The sequence below is a fragment of the Erythranthe guttata genome, chromosome 13, assembly GCF_056151865.1.
Source record: "Erythranthe guttata isolate IM_541 chromosome 13, IM_541, whole genome shotgun sequence".
NCBI classification, from domain to species: Eukaryota; Viridiplantae; Streptophyta; class Magnoliopsida; order Lamiales; family Phrymaceae; genus Erythranthe; species Erythranthe guttata.
In genome coordinates this window covers 14,732,177-14,752,085 of record NC_142545.1, presented here as the reverse complement: position 1 = coordinate 14,752,085, position 19,909 = coordinate 14,732,177, and the positions used below count along the sequence as shown (strand labels likewise).

The 19,909-nt window shown below is 35.0% G+C and overlaps 4 protein-coding genes and 3 non-coding genes across 9 annotated transcripts; 2 read left to right on the top strand and 5 right to left on the bottom strand.

The window, feature by feature from the left end:
- The first annotated feature begins 1,631 nt into the window (after window positions 1-1,631).
- On the top strand, window positions 1,632-4,065 carry LOC105969133 (uncharacterized). 2 transcript variants are annotated; one of them, XM_012993873.2, is made up of 4 exons: window positions 1,632-1,961; window positions 2,449-2,891; window positions 3,021-3,119; window positions 3,666-4,065. In XM_012993873.2, exons 1-3 carry the CDS (start codon window positions 1,859-1,861, stop codon window positions 3,111-3,113), a joined length of 639 nt encoding a protein of 212 aa, XP_012849327.2. In that variant the 5' UTR covers window positions 1,632-1,858; the 3' UTR covers window positions 3,114-3,119; window positions 3,666-4,065. The 2 variants fall into 2 exon arrangements, with proteins under 2 accessions (XP_012849327.2, XP_088667843.1); XM_088811717.1 differs by having other exon boundaries at window positions 1,638-1,961; window positions 3,672-4,065.
- Window positions 4,066-4,638: 573 nt separating this feature from the next.
- Window positions 4,639-6,340, bottom strand: LOC105968850 (Ribosomal protein L32e). Its single transcript, XM_012993526.2, has 4 exons — window positions 6,207-6,340; window positions 5,991-6,093; window positions 5,028-5,209; window positions 4,639-4,932 (listed from the first exon to the last, which is right to left on the bottom strand). The coding sequence occupies exons 2-4, from the start codon at window positions 6,078-6,080 to the stop codon at window positions 4,803-4,805; spliced, it is 402 nt and encodes a 133-aa protein (XP_012848980.1). The 5' UTR covers window positions 6,081-6,093; window positions 6,207-6,340; the 3' UTR covers window positions 4,639-4,802.
- On the bottom strand, window positions 5,532-5,619 carry LOC148765996 (small nucleolar RNA Z196/R39/R59 family). The gene has a single exon (XR_016029419.1). It is a non-coding gene; the product is annotated as a small nucleolar RNA Z196/R39/R59 family (small nucleolar RNA).
- On the bottom strand, window positions 5,683-5,765 carry LOC148765995 (small nucleolar RNA Z195/SNORD33/SNORD32 family). The gene has a single exon (XR_016029466.1). It is a non-coding gene; the product is annotated as a small nucleolar RNA Z195/SNORD33/SNORD32 family (small nucleolar RNA).
- LOC148765994 (small nucleolar RNA U31b) lies at window positions 5,856-5,943 on the bottom strand. The gene has a single exon (XR_016029421.1). It is a non-coding gene; the product is annotated as a small nucleolar RNA U31b (small nucleolar RNA).
- A 357-nt stretch (window positions 6,341-6,697) lies between the features above and the next one.
- LOC105968411 (16S rRNA processing protein RimM family) lies at window positions 6,698-10,342 on the bottom strand. Its single transcript, XM_012993037.2, has 10 exons — window positions 10,068-10,342; window positions 9,517-9,659; window positions 9,277-9,408; window positions 9,077-9,187; window positions 8,654-8,935; window positions 8,267-8,466; window positions 7,890-8,151; window positions 7,599-7,709; window positions 7,302-7,496; window positions 6,698-7,214 (listed from the first exon to the last, which is right to left on the bottom strand). The coding sequence occupies exons 1-10, from the start codon at window positions 10,261-10,263 to the stop codon at window positions 6,873-6,875; spliced, it is 1,974 nt and encodes a 657-aa protein (XP_012848491.2). The 5' UTR covers window positions 10,264-10,342; the 3' UTR covers window positions 6,698-6,872.
- A 3,329-nt stretch (window positions 10,343-13,671) lies between these two features.
- Window positions 13,672-18,798, top strand: LOC105968794 (protein MEI2-like 5). Of its 2 annotated transcripts, none has more exons than XM_088811713.1 (11): window positions 13,672-14,364; window positions 15,415-15,569; window positions 15,658-16,091; window positions 16,178-16,453; window positions 16,546-16,697; window positions 16,837-16,919; window positions 17,019-17,679; window positions 17,772-17,856; window positions 17,950-18,018; window positions 18,109-18,290; window positions 18,393-18,798. In XM_088811713.1, the coding sequence occupies exons 2-11, from the start codon at window positions 15,482-15,484 to the stop codon at window positions 18,394-18,396; spliced, it is 2,034 nt and encodes a 677-aa protein (XP_088667839.1). In that variant the 5' UTR covers window positions 13,672-14,364; window positions 15,415-15,481; the 3' UTR covers window positions 18,397-18,798. The 2 variants fall into 2 exon arrangements, with proteins under 2 accessions (XP_088667839.1, XP_012848918.1); XM_012993464.2 differs by having other exon boundaries at window positions 13,726-14,364; window positions 15,145-15,569.
- Window positions 18,799-19,909: the final 1,111 nt, after the last annotated feature.

Genomic DNA, 19,909 nt, shown 5'->3' with positions numbered 1-19,909 from the left:
AAAAATGAATAAATAAAATGAGTTGAGCTCGAGCTCATAAACTGAAGCTCGATGAGCTCGAGGCCGAGCTCGAAAAAATTGGTGAGCTCGGCTCATTTACATCACCTAAGCCGAGCTATGTTTTAATTCTGAAATCAGAAGAGCTCCTATTTATTACAGCATGATAAAAAAACATAGGTATATGAAATGAATATGCAACTCAATTACTCCATATATTAATGAATAATAATGAATTGTTACTAGGATCATGCTGAAGGCCGGAATCCCTTCATTTTTCCATGTCCATTTCACGTGGTGGGATAATAATAATAAAGTAAGGCTGCGGCTATATGCAAGACTAATTCCACTTGTGCAAGACCAAATTAAAATTTTCAATGTATAAATACTATAATACCCTTATTTATTAAAAAAATAAAAAAATTCAAATATGCAAGACCAAAAATTCAAAAACACAAAAAACCTTATCACAAGACCACAAAACCACAAGACCAACTATCATCTTCTCCATCTTCCAAAACTCACAAGACCTTTCTCATTCCTCCTCCATTAACCCACAAAACCTAGAAATTCAAAATTATCAAAACTCAACAAATCTTACAAAGATGGCAAGTATGGAGTCAGAAGACATCAAAATAGAAGATTCTACGATGAAAGAACCCAAGAATGTATGCATTTATGGGTTTTGTTTTAGCTAGAATATCGATTTTCCAAAAAAAATCCCGCGCAAACGAATTCGACATGTACAGGTCGAATTTTACAGGTAAAAATCGACATTTAGATGTCGAATTTGAGGTATAAAATTCGACATTTAGATGTCGATTTTTAGGTATAAAATTCGACATTTGAATTTGTGCTACAAATTCGACATGTCAATGTCGATTTTTATCTATGAAATTCGACGCTTAAGTGTCGATTTGTAGCATAGTTTTTCGACACCTTGGTGTCGATTTTTTTTTTCTCATTATTTGTATTTGGTCTTACATGAGAAAAAAAAGTCAATTTAATTTATGGGCATACTTGTCATTCCATCTTAATAAAATAGAATCTTTTGGAATCTTTCTTTAATTTGGTCTTGCACAAGTGAATTGAGTATTGCATATAGCCGCAGCCATAAAGTAATTATAGTATCAATAATAATTAGTACTCCAAATTCTATAAATTAGTACTTAATAATACTCAATAATAATTAGACAAGAGATGAAACTATGGAATTTCAAAAGAATGCATACATGGATTGAAACCGTAATAAACCTTTTAAATTCATATTTAACATCATTACTACCTGAACATTAACTTCTTAATTTAGACCTTTTTATTAAAATTGGAATTTTATAAATAATATTTAATGATTTAAAAGATACTAAGTTCTAATCTTTTTTTTACATGCAAAAAGAGAGTTTCTGATCCTAATTTGTTAGTAAATAAATAAAATTCAATGAGGCCGATTCTTTTGGTAAAATGGAAATTAATTTTTAAATTAGAGATAAATAAGGAAGATATTTTTATTAACCTTAAAATTTCAAATGAGTAATAATAATAATAATCCATTTAAATTTGAATCTCCAATCCAAGAAGAAACAAAAAGGAAAGAATCAAATAAATAAATAAATCCTCACCAATCGCCACCAATCGCCACCATCCTTTTGAAATCCACACACACACACACACACACACACACACAATTTCGCTTTAACCCAAACAACAGACAAAATCATCAAATCTAGAGAGAGAAACTATAGTGGTGGTGAGACTTTAGAGAGAGAGAGAGAGAGAGAGAGAGAGAGACTCGTAGCCGAAATTCAGCATACAAAATCTACCAAGTTGTTGTGTGGGAGTGAAACTCAGTGAGTCACACAGCATGCCCTCAGGTCCGAAGAAGCGAAAAGCTGCGAAGAAGAAGAAGGGAAATCAGCCCAACAACCAATCCAATCCATCATCCTCTGTTTCCACTCGCTCTCATGGTACATAATTTTCGTTTTAATTCAAACGAATGTTGAATGTATTATTTAAATGTTTTTTTTTTTTTTTTAACTCTGCTGTTAGTGTTGAAATGATTTGGATTCGTCGGCCTGATTCATTTGTCATTCGTTGGTTTTTTTTTTTTTAATTGATAAAGATACTCTATTGGATTCTTTTGGCATCATTTTCGCTTGCTTCGTCTGTCTTTGTGAATTTGTTCTGAAAGTGGGATTTTAAGCGTATTTGTTAGGGTTACTTGTGTAATTGAGATACTTAATAGTAGTATCTCTTTAGTTATAATTCCATGTTGTTTCGGGTGAAGGCCGTGGATTAATTAATATGCGTAGATGTAAACTAGAATACATATTGCTTTTTTTTGTTGCAATGTACGAGCTCTTCATACTCTGCGGATTTGAAAATTAAGCGGCTAATTTATTTGCATTTTTTTTTTTGAATTGAACTGTTGTTAAACGATTCGAAATATCGTAGAGAAAAAGAATGTGAATCATCAAGGTAAAGAGGATCTTGAAAGACAAATCAAGACTGGGCACGATGAGGCGATGGTGAAATCTAGTGATGGAGGTTCGTCTGGGAGCTCTAGCAATAGCAACAGCGGTTCGGATAGTGATATTGCTGCTGTTATTAATCCTGCGAAGATAGCCAATTCTTTAGCGGAAAGTTCAGCTGCTAAGGCTATCGATCATGTACCTGTCAAAGAGGCTAATGAAGATAAAGTCGTGTCATCGGCGACTTTGGCGAATGCAGCATTAGAGAAGAAGGAACCAGTAGTGAAATCTGTTGACAGCACTGCTGCAATTTTAGATCCCAAAAAATGTGTAACGCAAGAAAATGGCGATAGACTGACATTGCTACCCAATGCACCTAGAACTAATGATGATAATGAGGCAGAAAACGAGAAAGGTGTCACTGAGGTATGGTATTGTGTTATATTATCTATCCTTTCTGATTACTTATTATCGTGTCAATTCTTGAGATGCAACATTATTTTGCACTAAACTATCTCTTTTTCGGGTTTTTTTTTTGTGTGAACTTTTCTGCAGCCTTTGCTAGTTCCTTCTCCATTGCCAGTGCAAAAAACATCCTGGAAGAGTTGTTGTGGTCTGTTTGAAGTGTTTTCTGGGTCTGGTTCATAATTCGAGGTTACTTTCCTTCTGAAGCTCTATTTATCTTTACATTTGTTACTTATGATAATATTAACAAATTGATTTTCATCATTCATGGAAGTATCTGCTAGGCTCCATGATTTCTTTATGGTAGATGGTACTTGAAACATCTTGTTAGCTATCATTCTGTCCGATGCATCTGTTACAGAGTGACATTAATCTTGAAGGCAATAAGAGCCCTGATTGGTAATATATATCTTGATACCACGAGTCCGAACTCGGGTCGAACTTTAGGAAGAACTATAAGTATATATTCAATATTTGTAACCGAAGAGAAAAATTGACGTATAATTGGTGTTCATACAGAAACAAACAAGATTTGTTAAAGCCAATTGGACGGTAATAGAAACCATTTGTATTATCTCATTGAGCAAACCCTTTCGGAGACGAGTTCTATGCAAGCCCATTTATCACCCCCTCAAGAATTCGTTATTATTCACAGATTGCACTGCTCACTTAATCTTCTTGCATCTCTTATTCTCTTTTACTAGAATGCTAAATCCTGGTACCTTATTGGTGCAGAAGCAGATACGAATGGGCTTCAAAGGATTGTGGATGAGGAATACGAGGAAGGAGCTCCAAAGAGATGCCTTGTGATAATTCTTTTTCTTCGTCTCAAAAAATAATAATGGTGAAAAAATTTAACAGGGCAGAGTCGGTTGATGAACTAAAGTTTCGATAGTAGTACGAGTCTTGTGTTGGGAAGCATCTATCTGATAGTTAGTTACCATGAATATGATATGATGTCTTTTGATTTTGCAAGTGGATATATAGACTTGGAATGTTCTTTTGGAGTATTATTTTAATGGTTTGTTCCTACTTTTACTTTGTTCTTCTGTTGGTTGTGTGGAGGCAACTTTTTGTTGGGATTTTGAAGTATCATAAACAAGTTTAATATAAATTATTAGCTAGTTCTCAATCATAGCACTTGCTGGTTCAGTGATCATTTTAAACGGTCAATCGTGCCCAAACACGATGACAAGTACCTTTCGTCGAGTTATTTTGGCGAAACAAAATTGCATCCAACTTCGACAAATATTTTCATACCTGCATTTGACAAATATTCTCTTATTTGTTTATACAACATCGTAATTTAGGTGAATGCTTCACTCTCAGTCATCTGCCTAGGAATAGGAGCTAATCTTAGTTACTTGCGCGCACATCAGTTTAAAAAACCCGAACAATTTGCTCTCTTTTTGCTTTCGAACAGAACACTTGTTAAAAAACAGGGAATTCAACCTGTTCGACCAGTCCTTACAATCTAGTATGTCAATCCATCATTTACATTCAACACCAGCTTCGGATATTTGATGACAAACTAAATTCAAGAACAAGTACTAGGAACAACTCGAACTCTTAACAACGTCACAGTTTGCTTTTTCCGACTCCAAATGAACCAAACTTTGTTATCTCAACTTAATTTTTTATCAGTCACAGTTACGAAATTCATCATTGACTTGCTATTACGTACACCAACTAAATTTTGACAGGCAAATTCAAGAAAATACTGAATTAAAATATCAAATATAAGTTCAAAACAACTGAAAAGTGTATGCAACAAATTCATGGTCAAATTCCCAAAACATAGATAATATTGCATTACAGAAACTAAAAATACTCTCAGGAAGCAAAATTTCCCAAAGTCCTAGAGAAGAAAGCTCATTCATCCTCTTGACTACGGAGACGGGCAAGCTTGTTGGTCACAACAACATCAAGCTGCGCAGCACGCTCCACAATCTCCTTCCTCTTCCTTGTCGAGATATTGTGAGCAATTTCAGCACAGTAAGTCCTGTTTCAAGAATTGCACAAATCAGAAACTATTAACCACACGGGATGATTTATTTTCTCGAATTTATCAATATTTCAGAGTCCCGTAAAAATTACCTGTTGTGCATCATGAGAACCTCGAGCTCCTTGACATTGTGCACGAGAAACTTCTTGAAACCGTTGGGCAGGTAGTGACGGGTCTTCTTGTCAGAGCCATATCCAATGTTGGGCATCAACACGGATCCTTTGAACTTTCGCCTGACACGGGAATCAATACCCTTGGGTCTACGCCAGTTTTCCTGTCATTGATGAATTGCACAGTAAATAGTTAGTTATCGTACTCTAATTCAACAATCAAAAGAAACAATATCAATCGAACATATAAATATGGAATTAAAACAAGACTCTGTTTTTATGTAGGCAGGAATATAGTAACAGAAAGCTTATTGGTAATGAAGCTATTCGTGTCGCAGGCCTGTTCCCAAATTCATTTACGCCCAACAAAACGAAATCACCAGAAACAAAATATAATTCTGGAAATTAGATACCATGGGCAAATACATTTTACACTGACTTCTAATACCACCAACTACAAATAAAAGCAAAAAAAATCATATCGACAACAGTCTCAGCCGAAAGATGGTGAATATATTTATGATAATCACTGGAAAAATCAGCTAGTTTTTTAATAAATTCATCACAGACTGCTTGACCAGATCTCAAAATTTGAAATAATACAGATAAATATATACACACACATACAAATAAGCAAGAGAGATCAGATGGTAGTGCATGGTTGTATAATCATCATTCAATTACAGATAGGTGTATGGTTTGGGTATCATCACGCCTCTTCTTGCAAAATCTCAACATACAAAAAACATAACAAAGAAAGAAAAAGGGGCAACATATACACACAGAATAAACGAAGAACATTTTTCCGAGGAATCAGATAAAAACGTCAATCACCACATTACATCTACAAGTAGATGCAGATTAAGACTGGGGCGACAAAATTACTATCATCATATTCCGCTAAGAACCCTAATTTTGGAGATTGATAAATTGAAATGAAAATACCTTGACGGAGACGAATCGATCGCTCTGGGTCCTCTTGAACTTCTTGACCCTCTTCTTGATGATCTTCTTACTGAGAAGTGGGACCGCCATTGCTACTCACCTTCTGCAACAACAAAAAATCGTAAACAATAAGACGCTAAAAGGAGCAGATCTGTGTATATGATATGAAGAGTAGAGATGAGAAGAGAAGGCGGAGAATTTGCTTCGGCGGCTTACTGGGAGAAATTAGGGTTTGGGTTTTCTCGTCCGCCGCTCCGGTTTGCAGTAGGGTTTACTGCCAAAGGTTCAATGGTTGGTTTATATAGGGGAAATGAGGGTGCAGTTTAAGTTCTCTGTAGGTTAATGCACACTACCAAAACTTATCCCCTTTATTTTTTCTTTTCTTTTCTTTCCTTCAGGTTATAAATAATTGCATATAAACCCCGTTATATTTGAAACATTTACTCAAACCTAATTAAATTTGAAACATAAACTTATCTTGAGATTTCTTACTAATTTCTCAAATTTGATGGGGTTTAAGTGTAATTATATAACTTTTGAGGGATATGTGTAGTATAATTTTATTTTGTACTCTGACTTAATTTTTTTATTATTTATTTGCACACATAAGTGTTATTGAAATTTATTTTATTAATTTCTTATAATTAAAAATAATTATTACTTTGTTTTGGTTAAATATTATTTATTGCAACTTCAGAAAAAAAATATTAAAAAAAATGTGTTTATAGCAATTGTTTCTTAGTCCAATATATTTTGGTTTGGCCCACTTTAGCCCCTAAAGCCACAGGCCCATTTCCAAACTGGACCAGCTATATATACATATAAGAAGTTAATCTCTGTCTAATGTAATAAAATGCATTTCTAAACACTTCAGTCTAAGCATTAATCTGTAGCATCCAATACACAAACCTTGTTGACAGGAGTAGCATCCAAACACCAATAAATCGAAGAACAAAACTCGTAACAATTGGGAGATGTGGGGACCACATCAACCCAATCCTTCTCGACCAACTCAACGTACGAACTACAACTAAGAACAGCTCGGAACTGAAGCTTGTTCGTCTGTTTCACTAACTTCCTCAAGAAACTCATTGAGAACACCACTTCAAAATCTTCTTCCGATGACATATCTTTAAACAAACGAATTCCCATATTCGATTTGCAAGATTCAACAAGCCCAACAAGGCTGTACTCATCTTCCCGACTTTTATTGATTTTCGAAATCTGCAAATTTAAATATTATTTATTGAAACAATGTTGTTAAAAACAATGTGAAGAGGCCAAGTAATTCGGTAGCAGCATATATCGTACCTCAATGTACTCGACGCCCGTTTCACTTAATTGATCTAATAATGACTCGTGTGACGAAAGTAAGGTAATAACCCCTCCGGATCCGATTGGTCTTCGGAGGAATTCCCATGGCGACTTCATTAGTATTTTATGCTTGCCTTGTACGTCAAGCAAGCTACTAACAAGAGGAAGCTTCTCTTCTTCCAAAAACCAGACCTGTTATTTTACGTGATGAAAAGGCTGCTTTAATTAACTTTGCATCTAAACTCCTCTAATTATACGACAAAAAACCAGTGTACATGAAGCAAGTACTCAAACCTTTTCGGGATCAAATCCTAGGTAGTCGTGCTCCAAGAACAAGTTTTGCAGAGAACTGACAGCACCAGCAGAACTAACCAAAATCAGAGGCACAATTGAGCGATCTTCGATCTGCAATAATCAAGCAATTGATTTAGATAATATAGCAAATATCAGTTGCTTCAAAAGGCATACTCTTTTGAAAATATCTATAATGTGTGTAAATATCAATGCCGACAAAATTTTGATGATTAATACCTTTCTAAAGTTAAGACTATAAGAGAGGGAAACGAAAGCATGTCTCGACATTACCTTAGCAGAACTCCGATGATTATCTAGTAATGCTTTTACAAGCAGATATGCATTCTCATTTTCCTCCGAAGTCTTTTCAATCTCAATGTCATCCAGTACTAAAACTAACGCGACTTTGCCTTTACAAGTCAAAAGGCAGCCTTCTTTTTGCACTTTAAGAGATGAATCAGACACTTTCCCGGTTCCAGTAGAGCTTGTACTATTGGATACTCTTAAAGTATTCGATCTCGGCACATCGTTCAAAATGTCGAGCAAATTTGGCCTAAATCACAGATGGAGAGATTAAACATATCATAATATTGACCAAAGTTTGGTAAAGTTAATGAGCACAGCCTCACTGTTGAATTCTCGACAGAAGTTCTAAAGCAAATTTATACCTTGTAGATGGGATCGCAATATTTTGCATAGCATGTTGAAGCAGCTTGGAATTTAGAGTAACTATTTGATCTGCAAGCAAGCTCCTTTGGTCTTTCTCTCCATACCTTAACCCATGAAACACGTGTTGCTGTTCCATTTCAACTAGTTTCTTTTTGGCTGCTATCAATCGTCTTTGCAACTTCTTTCTTTCTTTCCATTCCTGGTGCACACAACGCAAAACACATGATCAGGACTTGGCAAATGAAAGATTAGGAAAATCAGATTGAGTCGAAAAAATTATTTTACGGCTATCAGTTAAGAAGTTAAAATGACACAGCGTATATAATGCAAACTTCAGGAACTAAGATAGGCAAATAAATAGCACAACAAATAGGAGCACAACTCACAAGCTCGCGTCTCTCCTTTTTGGTCCTGTCGTCAGAGCGGATATTTAACTCCAAGAGCCCCTTTGGAGGTGTAATCAACATTTCTCTCTTTTCAAGATCAACTGTTGGAACAATTGCTTCAACAAATGGAACCCATATTAGTGGACCCGAATCCCCTGACCCGGTTTCCGATTTTCCAATCTGTTCAGTAGTGCTTCTCGATGAGTTAAGCTTGACTCGCAGAAGATCATTTGCTCCACTATTGAAAACATTGACAACAGTTCCTACTGGTTCCCCCGATTCCTAGTGAAAAATACAATGGATCAAGAACTGAAACTTAATCACAAGAAATAAATTATATAAAGTCGCGATTAACTAATGATGGCCTAAATGATAATTGAACTAATAATATTACATACACAACTTTCTTCCGAAACCACAAACCTTAAGAATAAGTTTCATTCCAATAAGGTCCTGAGTATAGAATTCGCCTTCCTCTAGGATAGGTCTATCTTCATCGGTCACCAATATAGTTGACCCCACAAGTTTTTGTGCCTGAACAAAAACGGGATGAATTAAAGCCTCATCGTATTGTGACTGCATTTATTATTGTCATACTCGAAGAACAGTTAGACTTTCCACACCTGTTCCGACGTATCGATGTTATTAAACCTCACAATCCAACTTTGTCCAGGGTGGCCTCTGCCCTCCACCAGTTCAATTTCTTGAAGAGTCTCGGTTCCCGAAACTTGCTGCTTCAACCATCTTGTTCCTGGCTAGAGAGGATAACGGCCCTCATTTAGAAAACATTTATTGGAAAATCACTATCATTATCAAATACAATGAAATTATGCTTAGTTGTTTTTCTTTTCTGCTAATCTTACCTTGGAAAATCGCAGATCGGGAAAATCGGTGCTCGTTTTCACTCGAACCTCTCCATGGAAGCCATGAACACCAAAAATGTACCCGGTCTCGATAAGAGTTGAAGCAGACGAAGTAGCCTCCACAAGCTCTTCAGCAGCGGAAACTGAAACAACGAAGATGCACATAAACGAAAACAGTTTTCGACAGGTTAAATTATACAAGTAAACATTCCAGCACACACATATAGAATCTGTAGTCTAATATTAACCAATTACTGTTGGCAAAATCTCGTCTCCACCATTAGCAACAGAACCAAAGAATAGGATAATGTAATTCAAAGAGAAAATAACAACAAAATTGATAGTATCTGTTCAAAGATTCATGCCTTCTTACCCAGCTACAAACAATAAATACAGTTTCCCAAAAATCCAAGCACAACAAACATCAACCACTAACTAAACCCCACGAATTCGTTACACACGAGTGAGTAACTCACACGGCGAGTGGGTAACTCGGCATAAATGTTAATAAGTAGTAATTTCAACAATCCCAAGTAATGTAGAAGTGTTACCAGTAGACTGAATCGCGAAACGAGATATTGGGCGCGTAGGGAGAGAAGAGAAGAATGGTAATTTGCTTGAATGCGAGAAATTGGGGGCGGAATTGGTCGGTTTTCCTGTAACAAGTGCAGATGGCGGAGAAATTGGGAAATGAAACGAGAGAGAAAGGGAATTTGAAGAACAACAGAGAATCGAAGGGCTCTGCATAATGTTTGCTGCTGGTAAAAACTGAGGGAGATGCTTCGGTGCAATTGAGTTGATGATAAAATCAGCAACCCACACTTGATGCACGGAGTACAACTCTGTATGCAATAGATTATAAACGGGAAAATTACAGTTCTAACCCCTCCAGTTTGCACTATTTACATATTTGGTCCTTCATGTTCACAAAAAAAAACCATTTGGTCCCTTATATCTCAAAACTTCAACAACTTTAGTTGTTTCCGTCAATTTTTCGTTAAAACTAACGGAATCGAGCATGTGCTCATCACTGTCTTATCTAACGGACTAATGGTAAATTGGCGGAAATGACCAAATGTGTTATATTATTAGAACACTAGGGACCAAATGTTTTTGTGAAGATGGAGGACAAAATGTTAAATCGGTTCAAACTTAAGGGATGAAAACTGTAATTTTTTCGATTATACACTAATGTAATTTTCGTGAGGCCTTCCAAAATCGGATTGAATTTTTGCATTCCGATTTTTTGAAACAAAAATTGAAATACATTGTTTACTTTCGAAAAAATAAAAATAAAAATCCAGAAAAACCATTTTCGATCCATTTCATGCAATTTCCAAACCTATTCTTATACTTTAGTCTAAATTTGCTGTCGAGATTCAAACTTTGATAATACTAATATAAATAAAGGCGACGTATATATGCAAGCCCATTTTTTTATTAGTTCAAAACTTCATATATAAAAATATTAATTTATCCTTAATGAAATTTAAAATCAAATAAAAAACATAAATCATAAAATAAAATAAAAAAATCGGCGTTACAACGCCGATTTTGACTTGTAAAGTCAGCATTGTGTCGCCCATCATGTACAAAATCGATCTGGATAAACCGATTTGGGAAACCAACGAAAGCACACACAAAAATCAATTTCAATCTCAATTTTTTTTCCAAAATCGGCTAAAGTATTGCAACCCAACAAGAAGTAAGCACAAATTAATGTTCATCCACGCATATTTATCAAGAATCGATGCTCGATTAATGTTTTTGAATTGACAAACAAAAGTTTAGTAAAAAGAATTTGTTGGTGGTGGTGGAGGTGGTACGGTGGGTGGGTCGCTCGTCGTCGCCGGCGCAGTGGAAGTCTCGCTGGTCGGTGTCTTGGCAGTCTAATGGTCGGCAATTGTGAGTTTTTTCTATTTTTTTTCTATCTATTTTTTTATTTCTATTTTTTTTTTGCTTTTTTTTTTTTTTTTGGTCTTGAACAAATTAAAAATAGAGTTTATTTGTATTTGGGTATTATTTATGGGGCAATATGCCAAACACCCTTCATTGGGAATTTAATTCTTGATAAATCCTTTTTTTATAAATGATATTTGAGATAAATCCAATGGGTCTGAAAAACCATATATGCCCCCACTAACTATTAATTAGTATAATAATTTAATTTAAAAAAAATTACACCCATAATCTACACCCAAATCTTCTCCTAAAATTATTCCCCTCATCACGTTAATTCAGTTTTTTTTTTTCCCTTTTCTTTTTTATTTTGTTTAATGGTTTTCTTTATTTCCATTTAAAATAAAATTTTGTAATTATATTATTATTTTTTTTTTTCGGTTGTTTAGTTTAAATTATTTTTTTTCTTATTTATATTTTTCATGTTTTTTATTTTAATTTAAAAAATGGTTTTATTTTTATTTTTCGTTTTTTCATTTTTTTTTTATTTCAAAATTTTTTAAAAATCAGTTTTTTTATTTTCTTTTCAGTTTTTTTAAATAAAAACTACTCTATATAAACTTGAAAACCACTCTATAAACATGAAAACCACTCTGTATAACAACTATGTAAACTTGAAAACCACTCTTTATAATAACTATGTCAACTTAAAAACCACTCTGTATATACAGTTAAATAAAAATTTGTACAAAAATTATTGAAAACCACTATAAAATTGTTGAAAACCACTATAAATTTATCAAAAACAAAGCCTGACATTATGAAAACTACTCCGTATAAACAACTATATAAACCTGAAAACCACTTGATATAAAACAATTATATAAACATGAAAACCACATTATATACACAACTATATAAACATCGAAAATCACTATGAATTCTAACAAGAAAACATCAAAAATTCTGCGAAAAAGAAGCTATAAAACCACTATAAAGGACACCATCTTCTCTCGAATGAACCCTAGAGCATAGTCTGTGTAATCATCTTCTTCTCGTTATTTGAAACGTAAACCACTATTTGAAAAAATCATCATCTTCTTCCGCCCATCAGCAATTTCGTCAAAAAAAATATCATCAAGAACAAAAACTTACCAAATTTAAAAGAACAAAAAATCAACCTTATATCATCACTTTCTCTTATCGCTTTACCGATCTCCATTTTCTGGCTTATAACAATATCAATTTTCCTGAATGAGAATTCAAAACAATAACAACAATAATGACGATCAATCACCGGATAATTAAACTCGACAAGCTAGCAAAAGCGTGTCGTAACAAAAGTCTGAAAATTTTCAATTAAAGGAGTATTTAAATTCAAGCAAATCAAAATTACTAGACCAAACATAAGATAGATGCGAATTCTGCCATTACTTGCAAATACATATAATTATATTATCAATATATATAATTATATATATTGAGTAATTAATAATTATATAATTACCGTTCCTGCACCACATGATCCAAATACATATAATTATATTATCAATATAATTAGTTTAATTAAATTGAGTAATTAATAATAATTACTGTAAGCAACAAAGAGTACGGTGTCGGCATCCCAATGATTAGGCACGATGAAATTCACCGCGGATGTGGCGGCCGGCAGCGGCGGGGAGGAGGAGCGGCGGACGGAGATGTTGAGGAGGATCGGCTGCGGAGATATTTCCGTTGCGATGAGGATTTCTTGACGAATGATTGCAGGGTTCGTAATTAATTGCCATATAATAGGAAAAGATATTACAAATCTTTTTTAATTTTTTTTATTTCCAATCATAAAATAGACGTTACCTTTAGGTTAGGGGTAAAATAGTGATAATTTATTATTTTTTATTATTTAATGCTGAAATGGATTTATCTCAAATAGTTCTAAAAAAATTGGATCTATTGTAATTAGCCTTGTGTAATGGGGGGCTTTTGACAAATAATCCCATTATTTATTGATAAGGTATATCCGTACTGTTTCATCTTGATGTAATAAAATTAAATTAATTTACGGGCTTCATAAACTCATTTATATGGATTTGAACTAATAAAAAAATGGACTTGCATATACGCACCGACATGAATAAATTCTCGCATTAAATCCAACATGAAATTGAAGCACTTGAAAATCCAAACGTCGTCGTTTCATCATCGCCGCCCCTATTTTCCTCCACACATCAAATCAAATCAAACTCTATAATCTTTATTGGGCAGGACAGAACCGCTAAAAATAATTATTAATTTTTCCTCTTAAAGAAATAGTTTTTTTTTTTCATGTCAGTGGGCAAAATTCTAAACTTTATCCAATTATCCCATGTGAAACATTTCATAATCCTCGTATTTATCCCAAGTTTGATTTTTTTTGTTCCTAGTTCATGTCCAGTCACCACCTCAACTACCCCATGCCAGAAACAAAAAAATAAAAATCCAATCTTGAAATTTGATTATTTCAGGAGAGGAAATTAAACCCTGTTTAGATGGATTTCTTTCCCCTTTTCTGCCAATTGAATTTTCACGTGGATGCCAAATCAACAATTAAATCGAATTAAAAAAAAAATCACCCCTCCCCCACTCTTTTATTAACTTCCCTCTCTTCTTACCTTCTTTCATTTCGGTCGTCAAATCATTCCCTGCTGTTTTCACTGCCTTCTTCGGCTCTTCCACCCCACCCCTCCCCACCCCCACCCCCACCCCCACCCCCATAGGTGTATTTAATTTGTTGTATGTACATGTGTAAGTATTAATTGAGAGGACAAAAGGGGAGAAAAATTTAATAAAAAAAGAAGAGTGGAGGGTTCTTTCTATATACGTCTCTGTTGCCCTGCATTTCGTGTTTATCCTTGTTCTCCTTTCTGGGTCAAAATTTGGTGCCGTTTGGGTTTTCTTGAATAAGCTTTCGAGGTACATTTGTGCTTTTTAACTTTCTTGATTATATGTGTTTTGTGCATTCTCTGTTTTTTTCTCGCTTGAAAATGATGAGTGTGTAAAGTTCTTCGGTTGTTCGTTTGAAAAATATTGAGTTTTTTTTTTTTTTTTTTTTTTTTTATGTATGACTTTGTTTGATAGTACTTTTCATTTGGAGGTCCAATAGGGTTTTACTTCATTGTTAGGTTGATTGGGTAACATGGTCTTGAAATTCTTGCATATCCAAAATCAATTAGAATCATCGACAAGTTCTTGAATTTTTTGGTACTGGGTTTTTTGCTAACTACTGAAGTCTGTCATTTTACTTTGTGATTTTGTGTTCACATCCAAGTTTCGAGCTTTTCGCTGCATCTGTCTGTTTTTTCGCTTAAAATCGGTCTGCATGTTGATCGTGAGTGTTGCATTGATTAATTACCGTGTTTCGATTATTGTCTTAATAGGAGTAGAGTGTTGTGTCGATGAACAAGAATGGATATAAATTTCATACATTGTGTTTATGTTTGGTATGTGTACTGATTCTTCTTTACTAAGAGTTATGTACTTTGACCTGCAAAAAGTTCTTATCAATTTTATGGTGAAGATCTTTTATCAATTTTCAAAAAAAATTCAACAAGTTTTCTTTTTTCATGTGTATCGGGAAATCGGATAGCACAATGATTGTAATGTGTAGTAGATTTTTCTTAGTTCCTTAACTCTTGCATTTAAGTTTGGTTTTTGAAAACTCCGAATCCGTTTTTTCTTCTTTTCGACTTGTAGTGCTTGTGATATAAGAAAAACACGTGGAAAGATGGAGGCGACATTAATGATGAGCTGTGTCTCCATGATACGTGATATATATGAAGTGTAAACTAACTTGCTTACGTGTCACTGCACTGGATTTGACTCACTGCTCGAATCGCCCACGTGGAATCTAACCACGATCCCATTTATTGCTTTTCTCGTTCATGTTGTGATTCTTATTTTTTGCTGAAAGTTAAATCCCATGCAATAGTAACCCTAAGTATTCAATTTTAATGACCTGTGCAGAAAAAAATACTTAGCCGACAAACTGAATCCGTGGTTGTTGCTTTGAACGACTTCGACAAATCTATCCATGCAAATGGGAACTAGCACGTGGGAATTGTTTCCCCAATCGGACTCTCTTTTCTCAACTTCATTGCCTGTTCTTTCCCATAATAAGTGTACTTTACAATTCTAAGCTTAAGTACCTTAATTACCCCTTAAGCACGGTCATTTACTTGAAAAAAAAATTGTTTTGGTCTGTTACAGTTGGCCTCAATGAACTAAAGCACGATTTCCAATCTGTGGATGACGCCTCTATGAAGAAAAATCTTGAAAATGGTGATAATAATGAAGTGGGAAACTTACTCCCCGATGACGAAAACGAACTCCTAGCTGGCATGATGGACGATTATGATATTGGTTGGTTGCCAAGTCTTGTAGATGAATCCGAAGAATACGATCTTTTTGGCAGTGGGGGCGGTTTGGAATTGGAACTGGAATCCGATTCTCAAGAAAAATCGAGAATTGGCTTATCTAATCTTTCGATATCTGATGACAGTGCTGCAAGTGGATTGGCTTCTTCCAATCTCACTAACGGTGTTAATGGAGAACACCCTCTTGGCGAGCATCCTTCTAGAACGTTATTCGTTCGCAATATCAACAGTAATGTTGAGGATGCAGAGCTTAAAACTCTCTTTGAGGCAAGTCTCAGTGTCTTTTTTTTTTCTGACTTGTGAAATGGAATAACTAATTATTAATTTGTGTGCTGTTCTGTTAATTTTTTCAGCAATTTGGTGATATCAGAACACTGTACACTGCGTGTAAACATAGGGGTTTCGTGATGATTTCGTACTACGATATTCGTGCTGCTCGATCTGCTATGAGGTCGCTGCAAAATAAGCCGCTTCGAAGGAGAAAGCTCGATATTCATTTCTCGATACCCAAAGAGAATCCATCCGACAAGGACATTAATCAAGGGACTTTGGTCGTGTTTAATTTGGATCCGTCGGTTTCCAACGACGATCTTCGGCAAATCTTTGGGGCTTATGGCGAGGTGAAAGAGGTAACCTATTTTTTCTTTATTAATTTTTTTTTTGTCAATGGTATTTTATACGCATGCCTTTTTTAAAAGCTAGCATCTTCATTTTGAAACAGATAAGGGAAACACCGCACAAGAGGCATCACAAATTTATTGAATTTTACGATGTTCGAGCTGCGGAATCTGCACTTAAATGCTTGAATCGAAGAGATATTGCTGGGAAGCGTATAAAGCTAGAACCTAGTCGCCCTGGTGGGGCCCGCCGAAGGTTTATATCTTACCCTTTTAATTAATATATTAAGTAAACAAAGCAGACATTTTTATGCTTCTTTCGCCTCTTTAGTTGCCATTTTATTATCATTAAAGGACGTTTTTCGTGCATTTTAATTTTTTTGTTTCCTCTTCAGTTTGCTGCAGAATATAAACCACGATCTTGAACAAGACGAAAGGAATTTGCACCAAGTGGGTTCGCATGGAAACTCTCCCTCTGGTACGTCGCCTCACGCGAATTCAGTTATTGCTACAATCGACGTGCATTTTCCTCTTTTTTTTCTAGATAGGTTTATATGTTATGCACTCGTTTCGACAGGTAACTGGCCACAGTTTGGCAGCCCTATGGATCGAAATTCTATGCACAGCTTCGGTAAGTCACCCGTTTTCAGCTCTCTTAGTCCTCCATTAGGCAGCAGTTTACCTGGATTAGCTTCAGTTCTGCAACCTCAAGATTGCTCTCGTTTGGAACACGTATTTTCGAACGGATATTCGAACTCTCGAGAAATCTTCGAACAATCTCATTCTTTCCCAGAGAAGATGCTGCTAAGTCAGTTTACTGGATCTTCTACCCAACCATTCTCTTGGGGAACTCAAACTACGAGACAAAACCCTTTTATACCCTTTGACAACCGAGTCGGTTATTTTCACGAGTCCCCCAAAATTTCATTTATGAGTCACAGTTTTGGTAATATGGGTTCTCGTGGAGCTTTAAATTCCGCCGTTGTTTCAAGAAAATCGATGGAAAACGATTCTCCTGTTTTTAGTGTGATGTCTTCTCCAAGAGAAAGTCCTATGTTTTTGGGTAACGGTCATTTTTCTGGAAATTTTGAGGGTTTGGCTGAATTTGGAAGGCCCCGACGAGTTGAAAGCACCGGAGTTTACATAGATAACAAGAAATTGTTTCAAATTGATCTCGACAAGATTCGAAGTGGTGAAGACACTCGAACGACTCTCATGATTAAAAATATTCCCAACAAGTAAAACATCTTTTCGAGTTACGTCTTTTAATGACAGATTTTGTCTGTAATATCGAAATTCACATAACTTGTGTCGTCCTGTCTTTTCCAAGGTACACTTCGAAGATGTTGCTCGCCACCATTGACGAATATCATAGAGGAACTTACGATTTTCTTTATTTGCCCATTGATTTCAAGGTCGGTTTCTGTACTATATTACTTTTTTTGCAATTCTTTTGATTTGTTTAGTTTTAAATAATGAATCTGACACGTCACTTCGTTTCTTGCCAGAATAAATGCAACGTGGGCTACGCGTTTATCAACATGCTGTCTCCATCAACCATTATCCCCTTTTACGAGGTTTTTTGCTTCTTTATATTGATATATTTTGTCTCGAAATATTTGTTAATGGTATAACAGAACTTAAATTTTTTGCTCGACTAACGACAGGCTTTCAATGGGAGGAAGTGGGAGAAATTCAATAGCGAGAAAGTTGCTTATTTGGCCTTCGCTCGTATTCAGGGGAAAACGGCCCTCGTTTCACATTTCCAGAATTCGAGTCTGATGAATGAAGATAAGCGATGTAGGCCAATACTCTTTACTTCAGAACGCCCTGAGTTGAACAACCGTAGGTAAAAAACGTGTAGAAATGCTAAGATATTTAATATTTTAATAATGCTGCTTTTATCGACTTGGCATCTTTTTAGTTACACGGGTTAATATGGTTGCTGCAGATGATGATCCAAGAAAATAGCCATGCGATCGAGCAAAGAAGAGATAGCGATCGTGCATTATTACATCAGCTTTTTTATTTATTGAATTATTATATATATAACTTCTCCGTTGATGGAAAATTTTTGGGACGAGAAGCATTTCTATGTTTATGTTTTGTCGATTTTTTTTGTAATGGTGAACCGTGCGTGTAAATATTGGTCGTCGTCTTAGGGTTTTTGTTTTAAGGTAAAAATGTTGAAGGATATTCAACCTTGAATTTTGTAGCAGTTTTTTTGGTAAATTAGAGTTATGGAGGTTTATTGTTTTGTGGATCAAGAATTGTAAGGATGACGTGTCTTTGAATTTTGATGACGACATCATTATGGAATATTTCAATTTTGAGTGGAAATATATTTTTGAAGTATACTCGCCGGTGCTCTGTCGGCGGCAGTCGCGTCGCCGCCCTCTCGTGTATGTATCTTCTTCCATTTTCTTTCACCTGTTACGCAGTTCCGGCGAAGAAGATTGACGGGATTAAGTAGTTAAACACACGTGATTAAGTATGCCAATTTGATGAATAATTTAGTTATAACTTATAAAGCCAAACTGAACACACTAATCTGAAGATTAGAGTGATGAGAAATTGTAAATTGAATAATGTTCAAAATTGCATGTCCAGGAGCGTGTGACGCACGCTCCATAGATGGCTAGTAACGCAGTCATTTTTCACACGACTCTCTCTCTTTCCGCAAAACAGAACGTGTCATTACGTCACTGTTGTGGGTCCAAATATCCACGCGGCAGCCTCTCACAGGCTTAGCCGCACTTCCCAACTCTTACATCAGAATTCAGAAACATCACTTGAGAACGGGTAAGAATCAGGTAAAACGCACCTTATAAACCCATGCTTCCCAGCTGTTGTACATTTAAGACGGAGCCTGCCCTTCTATTTGTTATTATTTCCTTGTAATTACTTGGTCCTCGGATTCTTTAGGTAATTTATCAATACCCCCAAATTATGGTTAAATATCAAAAAAGCCCTCAAATATTCATAATGATCAAAAAGCCCGTTTGACTAATAATTTATCAATTTTTTATCAAAAATATGTTAGGTTTATGGTGCCTTTGAGTTAAATAAAAAGAAAAAAAGGTAAATCACCGAAATGCTTAGATATCCATAATCCAGAACTTTTACAATTTCTATTCGTATATTCTCTTCATGTGAAAATAATTATTTCTTTTGGAGATTATCTTTGAAGGTTTGAAGAATCAGACGATCATCTGCAAGAAGATTAGTGAAATTCTGACGACTTTTTGTTCATATTTATAATATCACTATTGTTATGTGTTCTATAGGATAGGTGAAGTACAAAGAAAATTAGAATTTCCAAATTTCGTCCGTTTCAAGCCAAAAAAACAGAATAATATTTTTATTTTCATTCCATCTTTTTATTTTCATTTTTTAAATGAAATTAGAATTAGTTATGCACTTTCGAAAATATTATATTTTTCAAAAGGGGACAACTATTTTAAATCC